Raw genomic sequence first — 21811 nt, 5'->3', positions numbered from 1 at the left:
CTCAAAAATACTTTCTGCAGTTAGTTTTTCAAATTAGAACCCAGCTAAACTCCATGGTTTACTTTGGTTGAATTATCTCTTAATTCTATTAATATACTATATTAGTTTCCCTTCCATTCTTTTTCCCTTTTGCCACTGATTCCTTAATCAATTGTTAAATCAAGTATGTATCAAATTTGTTAAAGTTTTGATAGGGTATTTCATAAATGGTGACCAAGTTAGACTCTGGAATTGATGGGTGAAAACTTATGAGTGGTACATGTCAACACTTTCTTCTTTTATTGCTTCCAATTGAGTAAGATTTACTTCTCATCATAGCAATGATACTGAATAACAGGTCAGAGGAAACATGTTTATATGTAATACTATTAAACATAACTTTCTTTAACAAAATTACTAATTCATTATTTGATTTTGGTGTTTTTGTTTTTGTTTTGTTTTGTAATTAGAAACAATAGTAAAGCAACAGTAGTCCTTATTTGGCAAAAGATTGCCAGACATAGTCAGACTACACATTTTTAATTTTGCCTTCTGAGTCATTGGATTTGGTAACATTTCTGTCTACACAGTGGTCTGGCCAACATTACTTTTCCTATTAAGGATGTTGAAATCCTTGCTGTTAATTTCATACTGAAAATAGTAAGTATCAAAAATCCATCTGACCAAAATCTAAGCTTGTGGATAATTCTTACGATTTGTGTATAAAATATTTACAAAAAATCTGGTATTCTCTTTCAAAATTCATTGTGAATGGTAGTATATCACATTTTTTCAGTCAGTTAAGCCTTGTTTGAAACTTTACAAATGAAATTTTTTTTTAAAAGAATGGTTAGTTTAAAAAGCACTCTTAAAATATATTCATTTGGGGCCTGACAGCTTTATGAAAATAACTTATTTTTCCTTAAGTTTTTTTTCTCATAATGGTGAAAATTATGTGAGATACACCTTTTTCCAGGAAAAAAAACCCCTAAGAATATTGATATTTATCTCCATGGAAATGTTTTCTTTTTTTGGTTGACTAATGAATGTTTGAATCTGCTATTTCTTTATATGTATTGCACCTATATATTATATTGTTTTATTTATTTAAAAAAATTGATGGAAAATTATTTTGATTTATATGGAATTATTTCTAATTAAATTCTTTTTTTTTAAAGATTTTATTTATTTATTGGACAGACAGAGATCACAAGTAGGCAGAGAGGCAGGCAGAGAGAGAGAGGGGGAAGCAGGCTCCCTGCTGAGCAGAGAACCCAACACAGGGCTCGATCCCAGGACCCTGAAATCATGACCTGAACTGAAGGCAGAGACTTTAACCCACTGAGCCACTCAGGCTCCCCTCTAATTAAATTCTTTAATGCATTGATGCTATTTCCAATAATTGCCTATTACTTAGAAGACATAAATTTGTGGATTTTTGGTTATTGGTAACAGGCAAGTGAGAATCAAGCAATACAGCTCAGTGCCTAGAATGTTGAAAAGATGTTAATTTTTGCTTTCTTAGTCCATAGGTCCTTCCATGTCCTATGGTTAAAAGAAATGTCCCAGCACTTTTGATATCTGCTAATGTATTTGCTTCCTTTGTATATTTTCCAATGTGGCTTTTCCTGATAAAGATTCTCCTTAATAGCTTTTACGGATATTTTGAAATGATTTCTTAAATCTACCTACTCCTACTAAGAAGTGGTTTTATGTTGGATAGAAAATAATCATCATCCTTTATAAAATGGTGACTAAAAGCTGTGTATTTACTAGAGCAGTGCTGATTTGGTTTTTTTATTTGTTAAAAAAACGATGTACTGACTGTGATGTCAATGTTGCTGTGGCTTTTAAGAGTCCATTACAGGGACGCCTGGGTGGCTCAGTTGGTTAAGCAGCTGCCTTCGGCTCAGGTCATGATCCCAGCGTCCTGGGATCGAGTCCCACATCGGGCTCCTTGCTCGGCAGGGAGCCTGCTTCTCCCTCTGCCTCTGCCTGCCTCTCTGTCTGCCTGTGCTCGCTCTCCCTCTCTCTCTGACAAATAAATAAATAAAATCTTTAAAAAAAAGAGTCCATTACAAAAACTAACAGGAGGTAGGTGGGTAGGTTTAGTGAGGACTCTAATCACTATTGTAGGTTGTAAAGTGGGATCATTTACACTCTTGGTAAACCATCTTATGTAAGCCCTTCTGTCTTTGCAGATAAATTATTAGTCATAACTGTAGCAACGAAAGAAAGTGATGGATTCCATCGATTTATGCAGTCTGCCAAATACTTCAATTATACTGTGAAGGTATGGTATATCTTTTAATTCATGGAGATGTTAGAATATATGACTAAAGTACATTTTTTCATAGTAGTAACAATATCACCACCACAATCTGCAATCCACACAAGGGAGATGAAATTTGGTTGCATAGTTATTGAGTTCGTGTATATAGTTAATTGTCTTATGGGTATACTTTGACCTTATTAATACTGTGCCACTTAGATAATTTCTTCATATTTGATAATGCTTTATATAAACACATTATATAAAACAACATAAAATATGGTTTTATATATATATATGTTTCTTTTGAGGGGTCATATATAAGCACAGCATAACAGATTTGACAGTAATGTTTTTCACTTACTTTGAAGGATTTTTTTCTGTAATGGGTATGTCTGTCATAGTCTGTTTCTTTGTCTATAGAGAATTAGAAACATGGCTGTGAGGAGAATAGCTTTTCTGTCCCATTATTGAGAGTTGTTCCTCCTGTTTTGTTTTAGAGGAGTTTGGGAAGGTTATAAAAGTATAAAAATGTTTTTTAGAAGACTGACCTCCAGGAGAATATCTCGTTGATAAGTGATCAGAGGAAACCTGGGGACTTTGGTAGAACTAGTAAACTGAGTGTGAAAGGCCTGCCTTTTTTATTTACTTACATATTTTTTTATAGAAATGAGGATCTGTCAGCCAAGTCTTTTCACAAATAAGAGGTGGATGGGGAGGTATCCCAAGTAGGAAAACAAACCAGCCAACTAACCAACAAACTGAACACATTTACAAACCTCCCCCCCAAAACCAAACAACCTAAAACCAACCAAACAAACAAAAAACAACTTAAAAAAAAAAAAAGAGCAGAAGATCATTTTGCTTAGGGAAAAACTGAGCTGTTTTAGTATGTAATGTAGAAATAAGGTGGTATTCACGTCCATAACCCCTGGGAGACTAGGTACAAATGTTAATATAGAGTAGCTGTTAAGGAGGCTGAGCTCTGCTGGAAAAGAGATCTAGTGTTAACAACCAGATGTTTAGTGTGGAATAAATGAGAAATAGGTTAGAAGTTTGTTAGGAGAGAGGAAAAATATAGTAGTATGTACTGATAGGAGACATATGGAAGTAACAGTGAAATCGGAGTAACATAATGCTGAAATCCAGTAAGGGGGGGGAATCTTTATAGAGTTTGGACTGGGGAGAGTGTGGAATATTCCTTATATGTGAAGCTGTTTGGAACTTTGTATAGTATTCTGTTGAAACCATATAAGCTAGATATTACTTCATTTCTAGGTAAGGAAAACTTGCCCTAGGGTGTATAGCTATGAAATGTCAAATCTTGGAACCAGCCCATTTGAGTGACTCTTGCTGTCTTCCCAATCATGAAATGTAATAGTTCTTAAAGTGTGGACCACAGACCACCAGCATCAGCATCATCTGGGGAATTGTTAGAAAGGAGATTCTCAAGGCTGCTGTCAGACCTACTGAATCACAAACTCTAGCAGCAGGACCCTGTCAGAGACAGTAGGATCCTATATTTTTTTAAATATTTATTTATGAGAGAGAGGTCATGAGTTGGAGGAGCACAAAGAGAATCTCAAGCAGACTCTTTACTAAGTACAGAGCCTGATGTTGGGCTCAATCTCATGACCCTGGGATCATGACTGCCACTGAGGCACCCCAAAGCAGTCTGTGTTTTAACAGACCCTCTGTGTGATTTTGATTCATACTAAAATTTGACACACTGATAGAGTGGAAAGAAAATAGAGAATAGAGCTTAGTGTGGTGAACTGCACAGAGTAGGCTTTTGCATGTGGCTGGGTCTGGTATTACTGTGATATTGGAGAAATCCAGAAGGGTTTTGGAGTGGAAGTATAACAAATCACAGGGTTATAGGAAAGCAGTTTTTAGGACAAAAACTAACAATTCTACTAGACTAATAATTCTCTTAGACTAGCCTCAATATGAATCCAGAGGCACATCAATTTTGAGTTTTCTTGGTAGCATTTATCTCCAACCTGCAGTAGAGATGGTGATCAAGTAACAACTAGAGATCTGAGGCTAGGACCCCGTAGGCTTTGCCAGCCAGGTTTATATTTGGTTCAGGGTTAAAGTGGTGTTGGAGCTAATAGTATTTATTTTCTAATAAGCAACAAAACTTAAAGGTAACCTACTGAGTAGGAGAAGATATTTGCAAATGATATATCCAATAAAGAGTTAGTATCCAAAATATATGAAGAACTGATACAACTCAATACTCAAAAAACAAATAATCCAATTAAAAAAAATAGGCAGAAGACATGAACAGACATTTCTCCAAAGAAGGCATCCAGATGGCCAACAGATACATGAAAAGATGCTCAACATCACTCATTATCAGGGAAATGCAAGTCAAAACTACAATGAGGTATCACATCACACCTGTCAGAATGGCAAAAATCAAAAACACAAGGGAAAGGAAGTGTTGGCAAGGATGTGGAGAAAAAGGAACCCTTTTGCACTGCTGGAGGGAATGCAAACTGGTGCAGCTGCTATGGAAAACAGTATGGAGGTTCCTCAAAAAGTTAAGACTAGAACTACCCTATGACCTGGTAATTGCACTATAGGATTTTTACCCCCCAAATATAAAAACACTAATTCAAGGAATACATGCCCCTCTATGTTCATAGCAGCATTATTTATAATCACCAAACTATGGAAGCAGCCCCGTGTTACCACGCATTTCCAAAGTGGGAGCCAACTGCTGAGCCTAAGGCAAACAGTGAGGAGAACAGCTGTAAGTTTAACTTTGATTAACTGTGCTTAGGCAGTTTCTTGCATTGATAAATTATGACGCTTTTGAGGGTTATGGGAATTTTAAGATTTATAAGGTAAAGTAGGTGACATTGGACCTAATGCCCTCTGTCTTTCCTTGAATGACCCATACGGTTCAGTAGGAAAATCATCCAACGGCCCTGTCCAGGAGTTACTGAGCTTTCAGTGTTCATCATACAGATTTCCTGCCAGATTGAAAAGTGTTATGGAAATTTCTGTATTTTCTTTTTTATTTTATCTGAACAAATTAAAAATAAGATATGAGAAATACTATCTGTGCCCCGCCACGCCCCGCACCTCTTGATCTCCTTAGATTAGACTCTCCTTTTGAAATGGTAAAATTAGGAATGGCATTTTATGGGGTGGATAACATTGAAGAATCATGACCTGACCTGTGCATCAAGTGTTTTTCTCCGTAGCATCGTGATTTCGTGATTTTGTAAAATGCTGAAAGAGTGGATACTATGTCATACTCTACAAGTTGTTGATGACTTCTCGCTTTTATGTTACTGTCATCACTTGAGTTTTACTCAGTGATAAATGTTGATTTCATTTATAGGTCCTTGGTCAAGGAGAAGAGTGGAGAGGTGGTGATGGAATTAATAGTATTGGAGGGGGCCAGAAAGTGAGATTAATGAAAGAAGTCATGGAACATTATGCCAATCAAGAGGATTTGGTTATTTTGTTTACTGAATGGTAAGAGAAATACTCTATAGATTTTTAAGTTTACATGAAATTATTTTAAAAAGTGTCAAAATTCATATTTGCAGATTATATATTAAATTATTTTATTCATAAGGAATTATTGTTTAAAAAGTAGATTTTACTCATGATTATAAAACCATGGTCTGATATAATTTTGTAATGGATTTTATCTGACGAATAAGCAACAATGAGAAAACATGGCATGAGCTAACATTTTTATGAAATTCATATTTTAATCCTAACTTGAGGTAGAAGAAAGATCATGTTGAGCTTCTCTGTTGAGGAGAATAACTCAGTGGATCCTGGTCAACCAGAAAGAAACAGATCATGAAAAGCTATAAGTGAGAAATGAGAAAGCTCATTTTTAAAAAGAAAAGCCTTTCCAATTTGTGAATATCTTTTTGCATATTGTTTTACTTTCCTTCTACCTCATTTCAAGTGTCCACTGTACGTCTTTACCGTCTTTCTACAAGTTTTTATAATGTCAAGTTGTCATTAGTTATTAGTGATTGTTACCTTCTTTCTTCCATTTTTTTCTACCTTTTTATTTTTATTTTTTGGTCATTGATTGCTCATTTCAAATCCCCATGCACTTTCCTCTGTAACTTAGGACAGTTTATTTATGTCTCCCCTTCAATTTGTGTGTTCGCTTCGGCAGCACATAAACTATATCTCTCCCTCAATTTGAAAATCCAAAACCATAATTTATGCAGATATATAAATAAGAAAGGCATAAATTTTGAAATGAAAATAGACGTAATGAAGTCCTGGTGCCATCAACCATTAAAAGTTGAGAGGCTCTGTATACTTGCTTCATTAGAATTCCCTAATGTCTACCAGGAAGGAAATAAAGTTCTGCTTATAGCTAACCTGTTCTTGCAACATGAAATGTGGGATAGCTGTTATCACCTTGCATACTGGGAATTTTTCTGCAGAATCTATTATTATATATTTTTTATCCTTGAGAAAAAGAGTAGAAAGCTCATAATAACTGTTCAGATGAAATATTAAGTATGTTTTGGTTTAAAATTACCATGGATTTCAAACAACCATTTTGGTGAGCTTGCACTTGCCACATGTACATTTTGATCTTGACTTTGAGGCAAATTCTGCTTGTGAAAGTTACCACATATGTGTCAGTAATGGTTTTAGACACCCAAGCCTCCTTTTGTGTTTTTTTTTTTTTTTTTTAAAGATTTTATTTTATTTATTTGAGAGAGAGAGACAGTGAGAGAGAGAATGTCAGAGAGCGAAGCTGACTCCCCATGGAGCTGGGAGCCTGATGTGGGACTCGATCCCGGGACTCCAGGATCACACCCTGAGCCGGAGGCAGTCGCCTAACCAACTGCGCCACCCAGGCATCCCTCCTTTTGTGTTTTCAAAAGAACCTCTTAACCTCCACCTTTACCCTCCTGCCGCATTCGACCTCCTCCCACCACCACTCACAATCTAAGATTTAGCCTTGGGAGAAGCTGATGTAATAAGATGCCATTTGTTTCTCTTTAAGAAAAGGGATACTTTGAGATATCTGAAAACTGCTTGAGGTTGCATTTGTTTATTCAGGTGATATGTTAAGATCCAGCTTGACAAAAAAACAACAGTAGGATTTATTTATTTGGGGGGGGGCAGAGGGAGAGGGAAAGAGAGTCTTTTTTTTTTTTTTTTAAGATTTTTTGTATTGGAGAGAAAGCGTGAGAGAACATAAGCAGAGGGAGCAGCAGAGGGAGAAGGAGAATCAGGCTCCCCAGTGAGCACAGAGCCCAATGCGGGACTTTGGTCCAGGACCCCGAGATCATGACCTGAGCCGAAGGTAGGCACTTAACCAACTGAGCCACACAGGTACCCTGAGGTGGAGAATCTTAAGCAGGCTCCATACCCAGCACAGAGCCCAATGCAGGGCTTGATTTCACAATCCTGAGATTATGACCTGAGGCAAAAATCAAGAGTTGGTTGCTTAACCAACTGAGCCACCTAAATGCCCTTTAGAACATTTCCAATACCTCCAAATAATCCCTTGTGTTATTTAGATAGGTTTTTGTGAATTAATTTCTTCCATGGGAATATGTATTCTAAACTGTCTTTTGGATGAACATTTAAAATTAAGAGACTAGATATTTATAAATGTACTCTATAGGGTAAGATTTATCGTGTTTAATTTAGATATAAACAAATATTTGTCAAGGGTTTGGGTACTTAAAATGAAAACTGAAGCTATTCATATAAGAAAGTACTACAAACTTTTTTTTCAAGTTATTTCATACTGTAGTGTGTGTATGTCTGTGTATATGTGTGAATATAATTTTAGATGTTTTATAAATCTTCTTGATTAGAGCAACTACCAATAATTATAATGAATTTGATGACTTGTAACTGAGGAGTGTGAGGAGTTCTTTTGGAATTGACTCATAACGATTTTGAGGACAAATATTGTAGCTTGGTAGCTGCATATTCCCTTAAGGAGAAAAATTATTCCATAATGATTTTATAATTCACCTTAATCAAGGTATCTGAGCCCTTTGAGTTTTATTACAAGGCACATTGCAATACTTTTAGAATTACCTTGTAAATTATGTGTTTCTTTTACTTTAGTCACATTGAAGACAGATGGTCAGATCTAATAATCATTACATAATAAACAGGGTTTTTCCTTTTTTTTTTTTTTTTTTTAGAATAATGTATATACCAGTATGTAGCAAAGTAAATTAAATACAAATTGAATATCTCCACAGGCTTGTTCTGTACTAGATACAGTAAATTATAAACCAGCAGAATCCAGACCCCAAAATAAGCATGAGGTAGAATATTTTTGGTATCAGATTAATGTCCAATGAAAACCTTGGTTATTTCTTTTATTCTTTTTCTTTTAGACTTAAGAAAATTCCTTTTTTAAAATTTTGTTTCATTTTTTCAGTGTTCCAGCATCTTTAGAAGTAATTAGAAATAAAGTTGGTATAATTATTTGAGTTTGAATTTGGACAAAACAGAAATTTCTGTTTTTTTGGTGGTGTTGACTATAATGGCATTAAACAGAATGCAGATGATGCTACATTTTGAAAGACCCCCAATATGTGAGATATTTAAAAGACTTTGGTGGTGGTTATTGGCCTCACCAAAAAGGAGTATTTCCTTCTGAAAATATCAAGATTTTTGGCAGATAGAGACTCCTCCATTCATTTAAGTATTTGTTTAAATATAATTAACTTTATGACTTTGAGGTAAGATAAAGGAATTGACTTTGCTGTTTATAAGCTCTTGCTATTTAATATTGGTAAGGAAGACTGAACTTAAAAAATTAGAATTGTAGTAAATGTTACAATACAGAAGTCAATATAGAATTAAAATGAATATAAAGTAAAGCCATAATTATAGTAGTTTTCTAGTTGGCTCTGTTCTGGGACATGGATTGAGGATAAGTAGCACTGCTTCAAAATGCAGGGATAATCTCAGTCATACAAATCTTTTCTGTGTTAATGTGAATGCCTTACCCCTTGTATATTGCTAGCTTCCATTCACTTATCATCTTGAATTCTAATTCTCCTTATTTCCAGGCAGTGAAGCTGGGGGATGTACCTGATTTAAATATTGTCTGGGTAAATAGCAAGGTATCCATAAATATTAGCTAACAGAAACTTGCATTAAAAGAGCGAGGAATAGCTCTTCCAAGAGGAGAAATATAGTGGATGTTTTGAAACTGTTTTTAATTTTTTTTAAAGATTTACTTATTTATTTTTGAGAGAGCGTAGAAGAGGATCAGAGGGAGAGACAGCCCCAAGCAGAATCCCTGCTGAGTGGGGCTTGATCCTACAACCCTGAGCCAAAACCAAGAGACAGCCCTTAACCAACTGCACCACCCGGTGCCCTGTAACTGTTTTTAAAGATGGATTTTCTTCATTAATTTAGAGAAACAAAATGATTTATAAAGGAAGGAAAGCATCCAAATTTTCTAAATCTCAAAGATTGAAATTATTAGAAAAACAAATTTTGATTGTCAGAAGTCATGAATATGATGCTTCTGGTCTTCCATATCTAGGCCAATGTTTCTTTTTTTTACTTTATCTAAATATTACTTTGTTGAGAAAGTGAGATAAGTGGAAAGACTTTTCACTTTACATTGAGTACTCATGTTTTAAGCACAAACTGTGATCTAGGGATTAAACTTAACTCTACGAAAAAGATAAACGTAGATCCCACGCTCAAGGAATTCACATTATACTAATTTTGCAAATAAAACTGAACAGACCTAACTTGAAAGACATAATATGTCTCCAAAAGTTTGGATGTTAAAAAAAATTGCATTTTGGCAAATTTTGGCATTTGGCAAATTCTCTTTAGAATCATTTACTTTTAGAAAATTATCAAAGATTATGTTTTATTGTTTTGATTATTTATAAAAATATTTTTATGATTTTATTGTTGTAATAAATATAATTTATATTATTCATTTAATAGATGACCAGATCCTATCTATTTTATTCTATGAAATAAGTATTTTATACCTTTCATAGTTCAGGTTACATACCCAGTATGCCTGCAGTTTTTGTCTTACATAGTTTATACAGAAGACACAATAAAAATTTTCTGAAAGCAAAGCTTTCCAAGTATGATGACTATAATTTTAACCAACTATGGCAGATTTATTTGATGGACTCCTCCTTCCTGGCAGTGATGACACTTTAAGTGTGCCGACACAAAGAACCTATTCATTAGCCATGGACAACATTTCATTATATTAGTGTGAAAGAAGGGCAAAGTGTATCACGGTTCTTAGCTCTAGTATTGCTTTTTTCTTTTTTTCCCTTTTTTGAATGGAAGATTGAAATCATTAGCTGTCGCTTAAATATATTGCACTGCCTTCTGGCTCATCCAGAATAGTCTGAAATATGGTTAGGAATTTTGTAGGAAATGAGTGACTTGTTTTTTTCAAATTGTTCAAATGTTCTTGTTAATATTTACTGAATGTTGGAATGAAGATGAAATAAGTTATATGCAAGAGAAGCATTGGGTGTTTTTATATATATATATGTATGTTTATATATTATCTATATGTAAATTGATATATGATACTCTCATATGGCATTAATTTGCCTGTGTATGTATGTATACAAATACATGTGTGTGTGTGTGTGTATAATATGTAATATATATATATATATATATTTTTTTTTTCCAAACCAGATTGCCTACTCCTTGAAGTTTGTTCTTTTGAGTAAACATGTATTAAGTATCTGTTATGTGCAAAATACGGTGCTAGCCCCCGTGGTTGGAACTGGAATCAGGAAGAAAGGGCTGAGTGGGACAGAAATCTTGCCCCTGGATACGTTTTTCCATCCATAGCTCTATAAATATTGTATCTGGCATGTCGTAGCTGCATAATAATAAGTTTGGGGGATTTTCAAAATTTTTTTTTAAATTCCCTCATTGATTTATTGAATATTTACTGTGTACTTAATATGTGTCAGATTTAAATGTTCTCATGTTGCAGAGATAAATTTAACTATTTTTTTTTAAGATTTTATTTATTTATTTGACAGACAGAGATCACAAGTAGGCAGAGAGGCCGACAGAGAGAGAGAGAGAGAGGAGGAAGCAGGCTCCCTGCAGAGCAGAGAGCCCAACGTGGGGCTCGATCCCAGGACTCTGGGATCATGACCTGAGCCGAAGGCTGAGGCTTTAACCCACTGAGCCACCCAGGCGCCCCAATTTAACTATTATTTAAATGTAGAGGAAATTTTTTCATTTAATTAACCCAACCTTTTGACTTTTTATTTTCCCAATATGGAGAGTGACCCGGAAACAAGTCGTAGTGACTCGTGGCCTCACAGGTGGCTAGCTAGCAGCTTGAGTAGTTTGGTGTCTTGGTGCCATTCCTGCCTTGGCTGCCTTCTTTGTTAGGTTACTCCAGAGCTAGCCACTCAGAAAACAGTCTGGAGAAAATGACTCTCCAGCACAGCAGTGTCCTCATTAACTTCTACCTCTATGCAACCTCAGTAAGAATTCTGTACAGGAAATGAAAGTCTGTACCATTTGGAGAAATAAGTCTCCCAGTAATATTTAGTTTTTAAAGTAGTACCCACTTTTTAAGAGCTAATTCCTACCCTTTCCTTCAAAATTCTTGCAGTAAATTTATTTATCATTTTATACTGTGCTTTTATTGTTATGTATTTTGTAAGTTCAACTGAGTCAATGTTGTTTAAAAAAAAATTTATTTTTTTTTAAGTAGGCTCCACACTCAGTGTGGGATTCGAACTCATAACCCTGAGATCAGGAGTTGCGTGCTGTACTGACTGAGCCAGCCAGGTGTCCCCTGGTTGATAGTTTTTTTTTTTTTTTTTTAAAGATTTTTAATTTATTTGACAGAGAGAAATCACAAGTAGGCAGAGAGGCAGGCAGAGAGAGAGAGAGGGGAGAAAGCAGGTTCCCTGCGGAGCAGAGAGCCCGACGCGGGGCTTGATCCCAGAACCCTAGGATCATGACCTGAGCCGAAGGCAGAGGCATTAACCCACTGAGCCACCCAGTCGCCCCCCCTGGTTGATAGTTTTAAGTGTTTTTTTTTTTTTCCCCAGGGGGAAAGGACAATGGTTTCATAGTACTGGTTTGTGGTATTATCTATAGAAATATTGACATGTATTAAGATGAGGATGTGATTAAAGGTGTGTTGCTATTTGTGTGCTTCAGTTTCATTAGCCTTCAGCTTTTAAACACTAGCTGCAAGTAGTTTGGGTGATTATAACTTTCGGCTTAGGTTTGTGTCAGTGATGAAGAAATTGTTGGATTGGGGAGGAACAAATAAATAAAATTAGGGAACACTTCTGTTGTTTTCTTTTCTGGCTACCCAGTAACTTTTGCTTCTTGTTAAGACTGGAGATGACTCATTCATTCGTTTGTTCAACAAATACTTACTACCTTCAAAATACAAGGCATAGGGGAATACATGGATAAATAAAGATGTGGATCAAGCCGATGAAGGAAGAACAGGCAGACTAGTATAAAATAGGCATTCCTAGCATGGAGAGCAAGAAATAAAATGTTTCATGAAAGGGGAAACGAAAAGAGTTGTGGGAGTTAAAAGAAAGGGAGTGATCTTTTCCATTTAGGCTGATCCACTAGAAGGTTTTAGAAGAGGTGAGATTTGAAATGGGCCTCAAGAGTGAATGGTGTGGACCCAATTGGGAAAAGATGTGCTAAGTGGATGGAACATTATGAGTAAACACAGATGACAGATCGAATAATTTAGTCTGGTCTCAGAACAAGTTACTTAATAGAATGTTATTACTGTGATGCTGATTACTTTAGACTTTATTCCAAGGTTAGGGATTGGTAAACCGTGGTCTAGCTTACTTCTTGTTTTTATAAATAGTTTTTTTTTTTTAAGATTTTATTTGTTTATTTGACACAGAGAGATCACAAGCAGGCAGAGAGGCAGGCAGAGAGAGAGGAGGAAGCAGGCTCCCTGCTGAGCAGAGAGCCCGATGCAGGCCTCGATCCCAGGACCCTGAGATCATGACCCGAGCCGAAGGCAGCGGCCCAACCCACTGAGCCACCCAGGTGCCCTTTATAAATAGTTTTATTGGAACACAGCTATGTCCATTGCTTCTGCCTGCTTGTGCATCACAACAGCAGAATTGTGTCCTTGAAAAGGAGACCCAAAATGAAAAAAGAGCTTGTTAATATGCCAAGATAGTAATAATGCATCAGGCAAGATTTAAGAACTTTCTAGATATGAATTATTTTATCAAAATAAAACACACTATTGCTCATCTCTGTCAAAGTAAAAACCCCATGAAGTTTTAAAAATTGCTTTAAAAATTATTTTAAAAATTTTTTGCCCTCAAAGCCAAAAGTATTTTCTGTAAAAGGCTAGATAGTAATTATTTGTAGAGTCCTGCTTTAGACCTAGTTGAGAACCACTGTTCCAGTCTTGGCTGGAATGGTTTTCAGGAGAGTTTATTAAACAGTCCTTATCAGAAGTGGAGTGGAGATAGGTAATGTGGGGGCTTCTAGGGTTTTTGAATCAATCTATTCCAGTGTCTTCTAGAGAGAGTGGAGAAGATTTGAATGCTAAATAGATTAAGTAGATGGAATCAGTAGGATTTGGTGAAATATTTGATGAGAGAGGCTGTAGGAAGGGAGGAGGCAAGGCTGGAAGAAAGATTTTCACCTTGGGTGACTGGGTGGTTGATGGTGCCACAGAAACAGGGAACACAGAAGGACAAACGCTTGTAAATGTTTGAATGAACTGTTGGAGACAGAACGCTGACATGTCTGTTAGAGAACTCAATATGACCACATAAGGTGGGACCTTATAGTTCCTGCAGGACCCAGGAATATTTACCAGAGTTAACTATGGAGAAATTTTATTATTCCTATTTAAATGGACCAAATTCCTATGAGAATTATTTTTGTGACTGTTGTGCATTTTTTAAAAATTTGATTATTTGGTTTGTTCTGGCCAAAGTAATTTTAAGTAGAAAAACTTTCTTCCCTTTGAAAGGTTTTAAATCAATTTAGAGAGCTTTTCTAAAGTACTTAAACACAGAAATAACAATGCCACTAAAATATGATGGGAAAGTTTTAGCAACCTTAAGTTTTTATTCAGATTCTTACTTGAATTACGTGAATGTAGTTTTTGCACTTATATTTTGCTTTAAAATAATTGGTTTTTGTTGTAAAGGTAAAGCATACTTATAACTACTGAATCATAAAAGTAAAAGTTGCTACAAATCCTCCTTTTCAAGCTACTGGCTTCTGCTAATAGTTTGAGACATGCAATGTGGATACTATATCCTTCACTAGGATTATAAAGACAGAAAGTTCTCACTTTCCAAATGTGTTTTTATACCTCTAAAGACACAATGCTACCTGCAAAATTTCTGAGTCATTGGCCTCAGTATCCAATCATGTGATTCTCTGACACAATAAGCCCTTTCTTCTGTGTCCAGACAATGTATTGGGGTTCTTCTGCAACTTGTAGGTCAGTCTCTGACTCAGAAGTTTTAATTTATTTGCCTTGCTTCTCGTGACTCAGTTACCTATGATACTGGTCTTCTTTCCTAATCTTTAATATTAAAAAGAATATATCAACAACTGGTAGTCTTCAGGAAAGTAGCCCTGTTAGAAAAGATAGGATTATCTTAGTAGGCAGAAATATAAAGTGGTCATACTGAGGAGCTAGGTTGTACTTGTTTATAAGAAAAAGAGAAAATTGATATTTTTATAAGTATTATTTTGTGTAGTCAGATTCAGTTTTTTAAATCAACAGGGAAAAGTTAGTCTGAGGTTTTAGTCAGAACATATTTATTCTGATTTAAAATTTACCTTAACACACGTGTATATAAAAATAAAATTATTTTAAATTACAGATTGGTATAAACTTAAAAGTGAGTTTTTCTCCTGCTTTTCCCTTTACTGCAGTCTCTTCTAGTAACAATAATGTTAATTTTCACTTTAGCCAGTGCTTATAATGTGCCATGTATTGTTCTTAATTTTTTGTTTTTTTTTTTTTCAATAACTCGATGACATCAGTGCTCCCTTCTCCTGTGTTCTACATGAAGAAATGGAAGCATAAAGAGTTTAAGTAACTGGTTTAAGGTTACTCAGATAGCATGTGGCAGAGCTGAAATTAGAAATCCAACTAGCAGACTTCAAATTGCATGGCCTCAGTCCCTTTATGAATATGTTATTAATAGTATTATTAATAGTACTAACAGAAGCTTGCCAATTGATTCTGGAAGAAAGAAAAAGCTATGTATCAAAATGTATATATATAGACATGTTTTAATTTTGAGGTACTGTTTTCTGTAACTGAAGAAAAAAACATCATAAAATTTAAATCCTCTAGAACAACATAAAATGAAAAGAAATAGTTTATCTCTCTGATCCCAGCCTTATTTTTACTTTTTTAAAAAATTGGCTGGGCACAATTACTAAATTGAGTTGCACATTAGTAACATTTTAACTCTCTCAGTTTTGCTTTAAGATTCAAAAATGTGCTATACAGTGAGGGTGTGTGTATGTCAAGTATTTGTTACTTGTGAAGTGTAGTTCACCATGAAAGCAGAAACAGAGGGAAGGAGCAGAGGACAAGCAGCTTCCTTTGTAAAGTACAGGACCTGCAGATTACAGAAGCACACCAGTTCCGCCCACATCCCAGGGGACAGACGTAATCATGTGGCCACATCTATCTTCAGAGTAGTCTTTAGCAGGATGGCCATGTGCCCAGTTAACACAGGGGGATTCCATTACTCACATAAAGGCTCAGGAAAGTATATGGGATCAGTCAGCATCTCTGCCACAAGGATAAACTTACACTATTCTTGCTAAAGCAATTTTTAAAACTTTATGGGGTTTTTACTTTGACAGAGATGAGCAATAGTGTGTTTTATTTTGATAAAAAATTCACATCTAGAAAGTTCTTAAATCTTGTCTGATGCATTATTACTATCTTGGCATATTAACAAGCTCTTTGAGAGCAAGGGTGGCTGGGAAAGGCCGTGGAACAGCCTCCTTACTCCTCCACTCACATATCACAGCAGTGACTCTAGACGACCAGCTTGTAGGAAAACTTGGTGCTGAATTCATCAACATTTGTTTGTTCTTATTGTTTGCTGCCTGGGATGTCAGGCCAATAAATTATGATCTTTAGAAACTTGGTCTTGAGGTACTCTAATGTGGAAAAAAAAAAGGATGCTGAAGAATTTGTCAGTTATAACGAAAATAAAGAATTTTTTTTGCAGAGTGGAAGCATATCAGGTAGTGGCTGTTACACTTCCAGTTTTATTAATCATTATCATTCTATGAATGAACAATGAGCAATGTCTCCAGAAAAATCAGTGGAACCATAGGCATTAAATTCTAGTGTAAACTTTTAGACTTTTTTTTTTCAAATATATTGAGCTTTAAAAAGATGCAGTTGTCTGAACACTTTTATTTTAAGATTTTAGGCTAGGGGCGCTTGGGTGGCTCAGTGGGTTGAAGCCTCTGCCTTCAGCTAAGGTCATGATCCCGGGGTCCTGGGATCGAGCCCCACATCAGGCTCTCTGCTCAGCAGGGAGCCTGCTTCCTCCTGTCTCTCTGCCTGCCTCTCTGCCTACTTGTGATCTCTGTCTGGCAAATAAATAAATAAAATCTTAAAAAAAAAAAAAGATTTTAGGCTAAATAGTGATTCAAATATAAATTTATATAGGTGATATTGAGTAGTTGAACACATTTCATCAAAGATAATAAAATCTTCAGACATTATAATGGAAGGGTACAAATTACATTGAAACGTTAGGCAATTAAAATTGCAGCTTCTTTTACATCTATATTTTATTAAGTTCTATAGCGAGTTATTGATTTCTTAACCTTTAAGCACTGTTTTAGCATTTTCATTTGGGAGGATACTAAGCTAGTACTAAGAAAAGTTGTCTTTGTTTGGACTTCATTTGCCAGTGTAATGTAAACATGAATAATTTAATACAATCCATATAATTTAACTTGAGGGAAAATTGTTTGGGAGTATTCTGTAAATAGCTGGTATTAATCTTAGGTTGGATTTTAAATTCTAACTTTATTAGTGACTATTTCTTGGTTTATGTGCCTAAATTCTCACAAGTGTATTTTAAAACTTCTTTTTCCCCCCTCATTAAACAGCTTTAATGTCATATTTGCTGGTGGTCCAGAAGAAGTTCTAAAAAAGTTCCAAAAGTCAAACCACAAAGTTGTGTTTGCAGCAGATGGAATTCTGTGGCCAGATAAAAGACTAGCAGACAAGTATCCCATTGTGCACATTGGGAAACGCTACCTGAATTCGGGAGGTGGGTAAGATACTGGCAGAGAAGTTTAATGCTAGTCACAGAAAATTATAAAGATTGATGAAACAACCTTTTTTTAAAAGTTTTTTAATTTTTTAATTAACATATAATTTATTATTAGCCTCAGGGGTACAGGTCGGTGAATCGCCAGGTTTACACACTTCACATCACTCACCATAGCACACACCCTCCCCATTGTCCTTAGAAACAACCTTTTTTTGATATATGTAGCTATAGACATGAAACTTTAAATAACCATTATCTTTTTTATTAGTATGAAAAAATATATCAGTTTAGAATCCATGGCGTGTTTTGTAGTTGACAAAAGGTTTTCCACATACCATATTATATGATACTCCTAACAAAACTAAGCGGTATAAGTATTATTTCCAGATTGAAAGTGGGAAAATCCATGTTTCCCCAATTTAAGTGACTTTTCCTAAAGACATTCAGTTGTTCAAGGAAAAACAACTTGGATTCAGGTCTTCTGATCATAGTTTGATGGAGAATTTTCTGGCTATAGGATAATGGGTTTAGTAAGTTCCCATATTTAGGAATAAGTGCAAGCTACAATTACATAGCTATAAAAATAGGCATTACTTAATTTTATCTATATTTTAAATATATCAAAGTCACTAGTCAAAAAGTTTGGCATTGAGTGTCTGGGTATAAAGTACTGCATTAGCTTTAATCATGGATTAAAGGAACAAATTATTACATTTTCTCTCTCCTTTCAAAAAAGAAAATAAAACTGACTTTGGACATTATTATGACTCCAAAATGTTTTCCTTAGACTGAGATTAATATAAACATATGACCAGAAGATGTAACCAAATAGGATGGGGGACGTGTTAGAAAAACTGTTTGGATGGAATTTGCAAGTGGGAAAACAAAATTTTTGGGGTGATTTGCATGTATATGACTGATGCTATTCAGTCTAGTTCAAGTAAGTACTACTTGAGGTAACGACATTTTTGGATTCTAGGCTCTGCTCAAGCTGCTTATAGCAATGAAACCTTTAGCAAGTAATACAGTTTCTCTGAGATGCCTCAATGCCAGCTCTATTTCCCCACAATATATTTTAGCAACCCATTCCCATAGTTGTACCCTGGAACTTGGTCAGCTCATTATAAATACTGCACTTCTGAAACCTTAAATTCCAGTTTGTATTGGCTAGTTTCAGCTCACTTTTTCTCTCCATCTCAATACAACCATAGTTTATCGTTTGGGGAATCTCTTGATCATTTTATTATTCTCCCAATCTATCTACCACCTTTGGATTTTACTTCCACATTCAAGTCAGAACCTAGGTTTTCTCAGATTGGTCACTCCCACCTCAATGCCTTAGCCATCTTTTCCTCTTAGATTTACGGTTTTATATATTGATGAAGCCTTTCCTAAGATTGTTGCTCACTTTTGATGTCTCTGTCTGAATTCTCAGTTATGGATTGGTGCAACTTCTACTTCCAAACTGTCAGGTTCTCAGTAACACACAACTTTTAATTTATCTGATGTCCTAGATTGTTTAAAAACCATTTAGCTATTCACCTCTGGGAGAAGTTTTATTTTATATATATTAATTTTTCTAAACATGACATATGTAGTAAAATATCATATATAAATTCATCTAGATATTGATATATTTATTCAGGAATCTAAATTTCAGACAGATGTACAGTGCTGTGGAAACAGCAGAAGACTAGCAAGTGAGTGCCTTTAAGAGCTAGTTTAATTAAGGAAAAGGTGCTTTTAAGTGGGGAAGAGATCATATAAGGACATCAAAACATGATTTTTGTGCTTTCTGTAGTCCTAGTAATGAAAGTGATGCTAGGAAATCTAAATATATTCAAATAAAAGTGTATGTAATTTCATGAATGGGGCGTTATTTAAGGGACAAGAATTTTATTTCTGATTTTATCATTTAGTTTAAAAATATATGTCATGGAAAGAAAACATGTTTCCTAATCAGGAAAATTTCAGAATGTTATAAACATAATATGGCAGTTTAATAAAAAATATAAATCATATGAAATATATCTCACATAATTTGAAAATAGATGGAATTTCTTTTCAATTTTGAAATAGATTTATAAAAAGGATAAGAGAAACTAATTTTTGAAAAACAGCAATATAAGCCTTTGGAAAATGTTATGTGTTACTACTTGGACATATTTTTCATCATAGTAGTTGGGTCATAGGACTTAAAAATGCACTATTTTTCAGTGTTTTAGAATTTTTTAGTTTGATGAAAATAATAAGAATGAGCAACCGATGATTGGTTTAAGCATGTTTTCATTTTGTCTTGTTTTCTCTAGGTAACATTATTCCCAGATGTATTTCTTTTCATTCTTTTATTCCTACAAGGAAATTTTAATATTAAGCATAAAAAATTAGGTTTTCTTTCAATTCAAGGAGTAACAATTGGTCCCTTTTTAAAAGTATTGCATGTCAATGAAACATAGCATCTTGGCTGCATTTCTGAAATGGAGAGGAAGATTCAAAAGGGGGAAAAATGATCCTTTTGTCTGTGTCTTTTATAAACAAATGTTAGTGGCAAATTTAATACTTATGCTCGAAGGCCAAGGGGAACAATCCAATTTTAGACTTCCTTCTCCAGACTATGACACACAAAATCTTGCCAGAAAATGGTTTAGCAGGTACAATAATGACTAGTTCAAGGAAAGGAAAAATTCCCAAAATGGCCTAGATATAGAATTTCTTTGAGATGTTTGCAGTCAGTCAGTGACATTTCCAACATTCCTTTGATTTTGTTAGCATCACTGGCACTGATATTAAAACCACTGTAGTAGAGACTTTTTTTTTTTTTCCAGAAACAGTGAATTCTCTCCAAAGGATTCAAGAAAGAGCATTTTAGAAGGTCAAGAAGAAAATTCTCTGTCTTATTTTGTTCTTTTCCTAGTAACTTTTTCCCTTAGGGGCCTTGGAAAACATTACTCCCTCTCTTGTGTCAGTTAATTTTGGGAATGTGGTTATGTGAGTCTCTGATTTGTAGTTGATGGTAGTAAAAACTCATTCTATTTTAGTTTACATATAAAACAAACAATGCTCAATAACATTTTTTTCATGGTGGGCTGTAAAATTCCAACCTAAGGATTAGGTCTAATGGCTTTACAGTTCTATGCAACTGGTCAGTGGAATTTATGGGCACAAGCTTTGGTCTTTGACTACTAAATTCTCTAATCTCACTCTGTTATATTGCAGGATTTATTGGTTATGCTCCATATATCAACAAGATTGTTCAACAATGGAATCTCCAGGATAATGATGATGATCAGCTATTTTACACCAAAATTTACATTGATCCACTGAAGAGGGTATGGAATAGCTCCCATTTTCAATGTAACCTCCTTGTTTAAGATGGCTACTGCAGCTCCAGCCATCTAGCTCCACCTAGAATATGGCAGTTAACAGGCAAAATAGTAAATAAAGGGCCATCTCAGTTGTATCAACTCTCTTTAAAATAACCTTTCTAGAAGAAAAAAAAAATTCTCTTTTCTTTGACCAGAACATATTTATGTGGCTATGCACAATATGGAAAGAAAATGTTGGCCTTTATTTCAAGCAGAAACATCCTACTGAAAATCTGAGTTCTGTTATTAAGGAAGGGAATGTAGGGACAATAGCTGTGTTACCAGTCCCTGAGAGAACAATCCTGAGATTGATTTAAATGAAACCTTGGAGAAAAGTAAAACCAAAGTTCCCTAATTTGAGAATATTTTTAGTATATTTACATAATGTAAGTTAATGTTTCATAAATTCCCTGTATGTAACTGATAAAAGTTAGAACTGACATATTTTCAAGTGTCCTGAATTGGGTAATTTGTAGGTGGTATTACTCTAAACAGGTTTTTTAAAGTATATTTTATGGTGAGTTTCCAACTCTAGCTGTTTCTGTTCCTTAGATAAATAGTTCAGTCATCTAAATATTTTCATTAGACACTTAATACTGAAGAAACCTTATTCTTAAAGTGTTTATCGTTCTTCATCTCCATTTTTTGCTTTCCCACTTATGTACCTGACAGAGCAAGCCTGAGGACTTGCTTTTAATCTGAGAGGAGAGACCTACTGTTGGCATGAGTCCTAGCCCATGAAGCATCATGCTTGTCTTTCCCAGTGTAATTCAACTATGAATGTACTTTGAGTCTTATTAGTTGTCTCTGCCTCAGGATGCTTTCTCTGAACTCTCACTGCTGAGTCCATAATATTTTTAGTCGTATAAATCCTGTTTAAGATTTTTTTCAGG

The 21811-nt window shown here is 34.9% G+C and overlaps 1 protein-coding gene across 2 annotated transcripts in view; it reads left to right on the top strand.

Moving 5' to 3' along the window:
- Nucleotides 1–21811, top strand: part of PLOD2 (procollagen-lysine,2-oxoglutarate 5-dioxygenase 2) — a 95057-nt gene that overhangs the window by 39567 nt on the left and 33679 nt on the right. For both annotated transcript variants that reach the window (XM_044251558.1, XM_044251557.1), the window contains exons 2-5: nt 2181–2272; nt 5610–5746; nt 17387–17550; nt 20770–20882. In XM_044251558.1, the coding sequence (XP_044107493.1) occupies nt 2181–2272; nt 5610–5746; nt 17387–17550; nt 20770–20882 (506 nt within the window). The remainder of the gene's footprint in view (nt 1–2180; nt 2273–5609; nt 5747–17386; nt 17551–20769; nt 20883–21811) is intronic.

The sequence above is a fragment of the Neovison vison genome, chromosome 6, assembly GCF_020171115.1.
Source record: "Neovison vison isolate M4711 chromosome 6, ASM_NN_V1, whole genome shotgun sequence".
NCBI classification, from domain to species: Eukaryota; Metazoa; Chordata; class Mammalia; order Carnivora; family Mustelidae; genus Neogale; species Neogale vison.
This window is presented reverse-complemented; position numbering and strand designations above follow the sequence as displayed.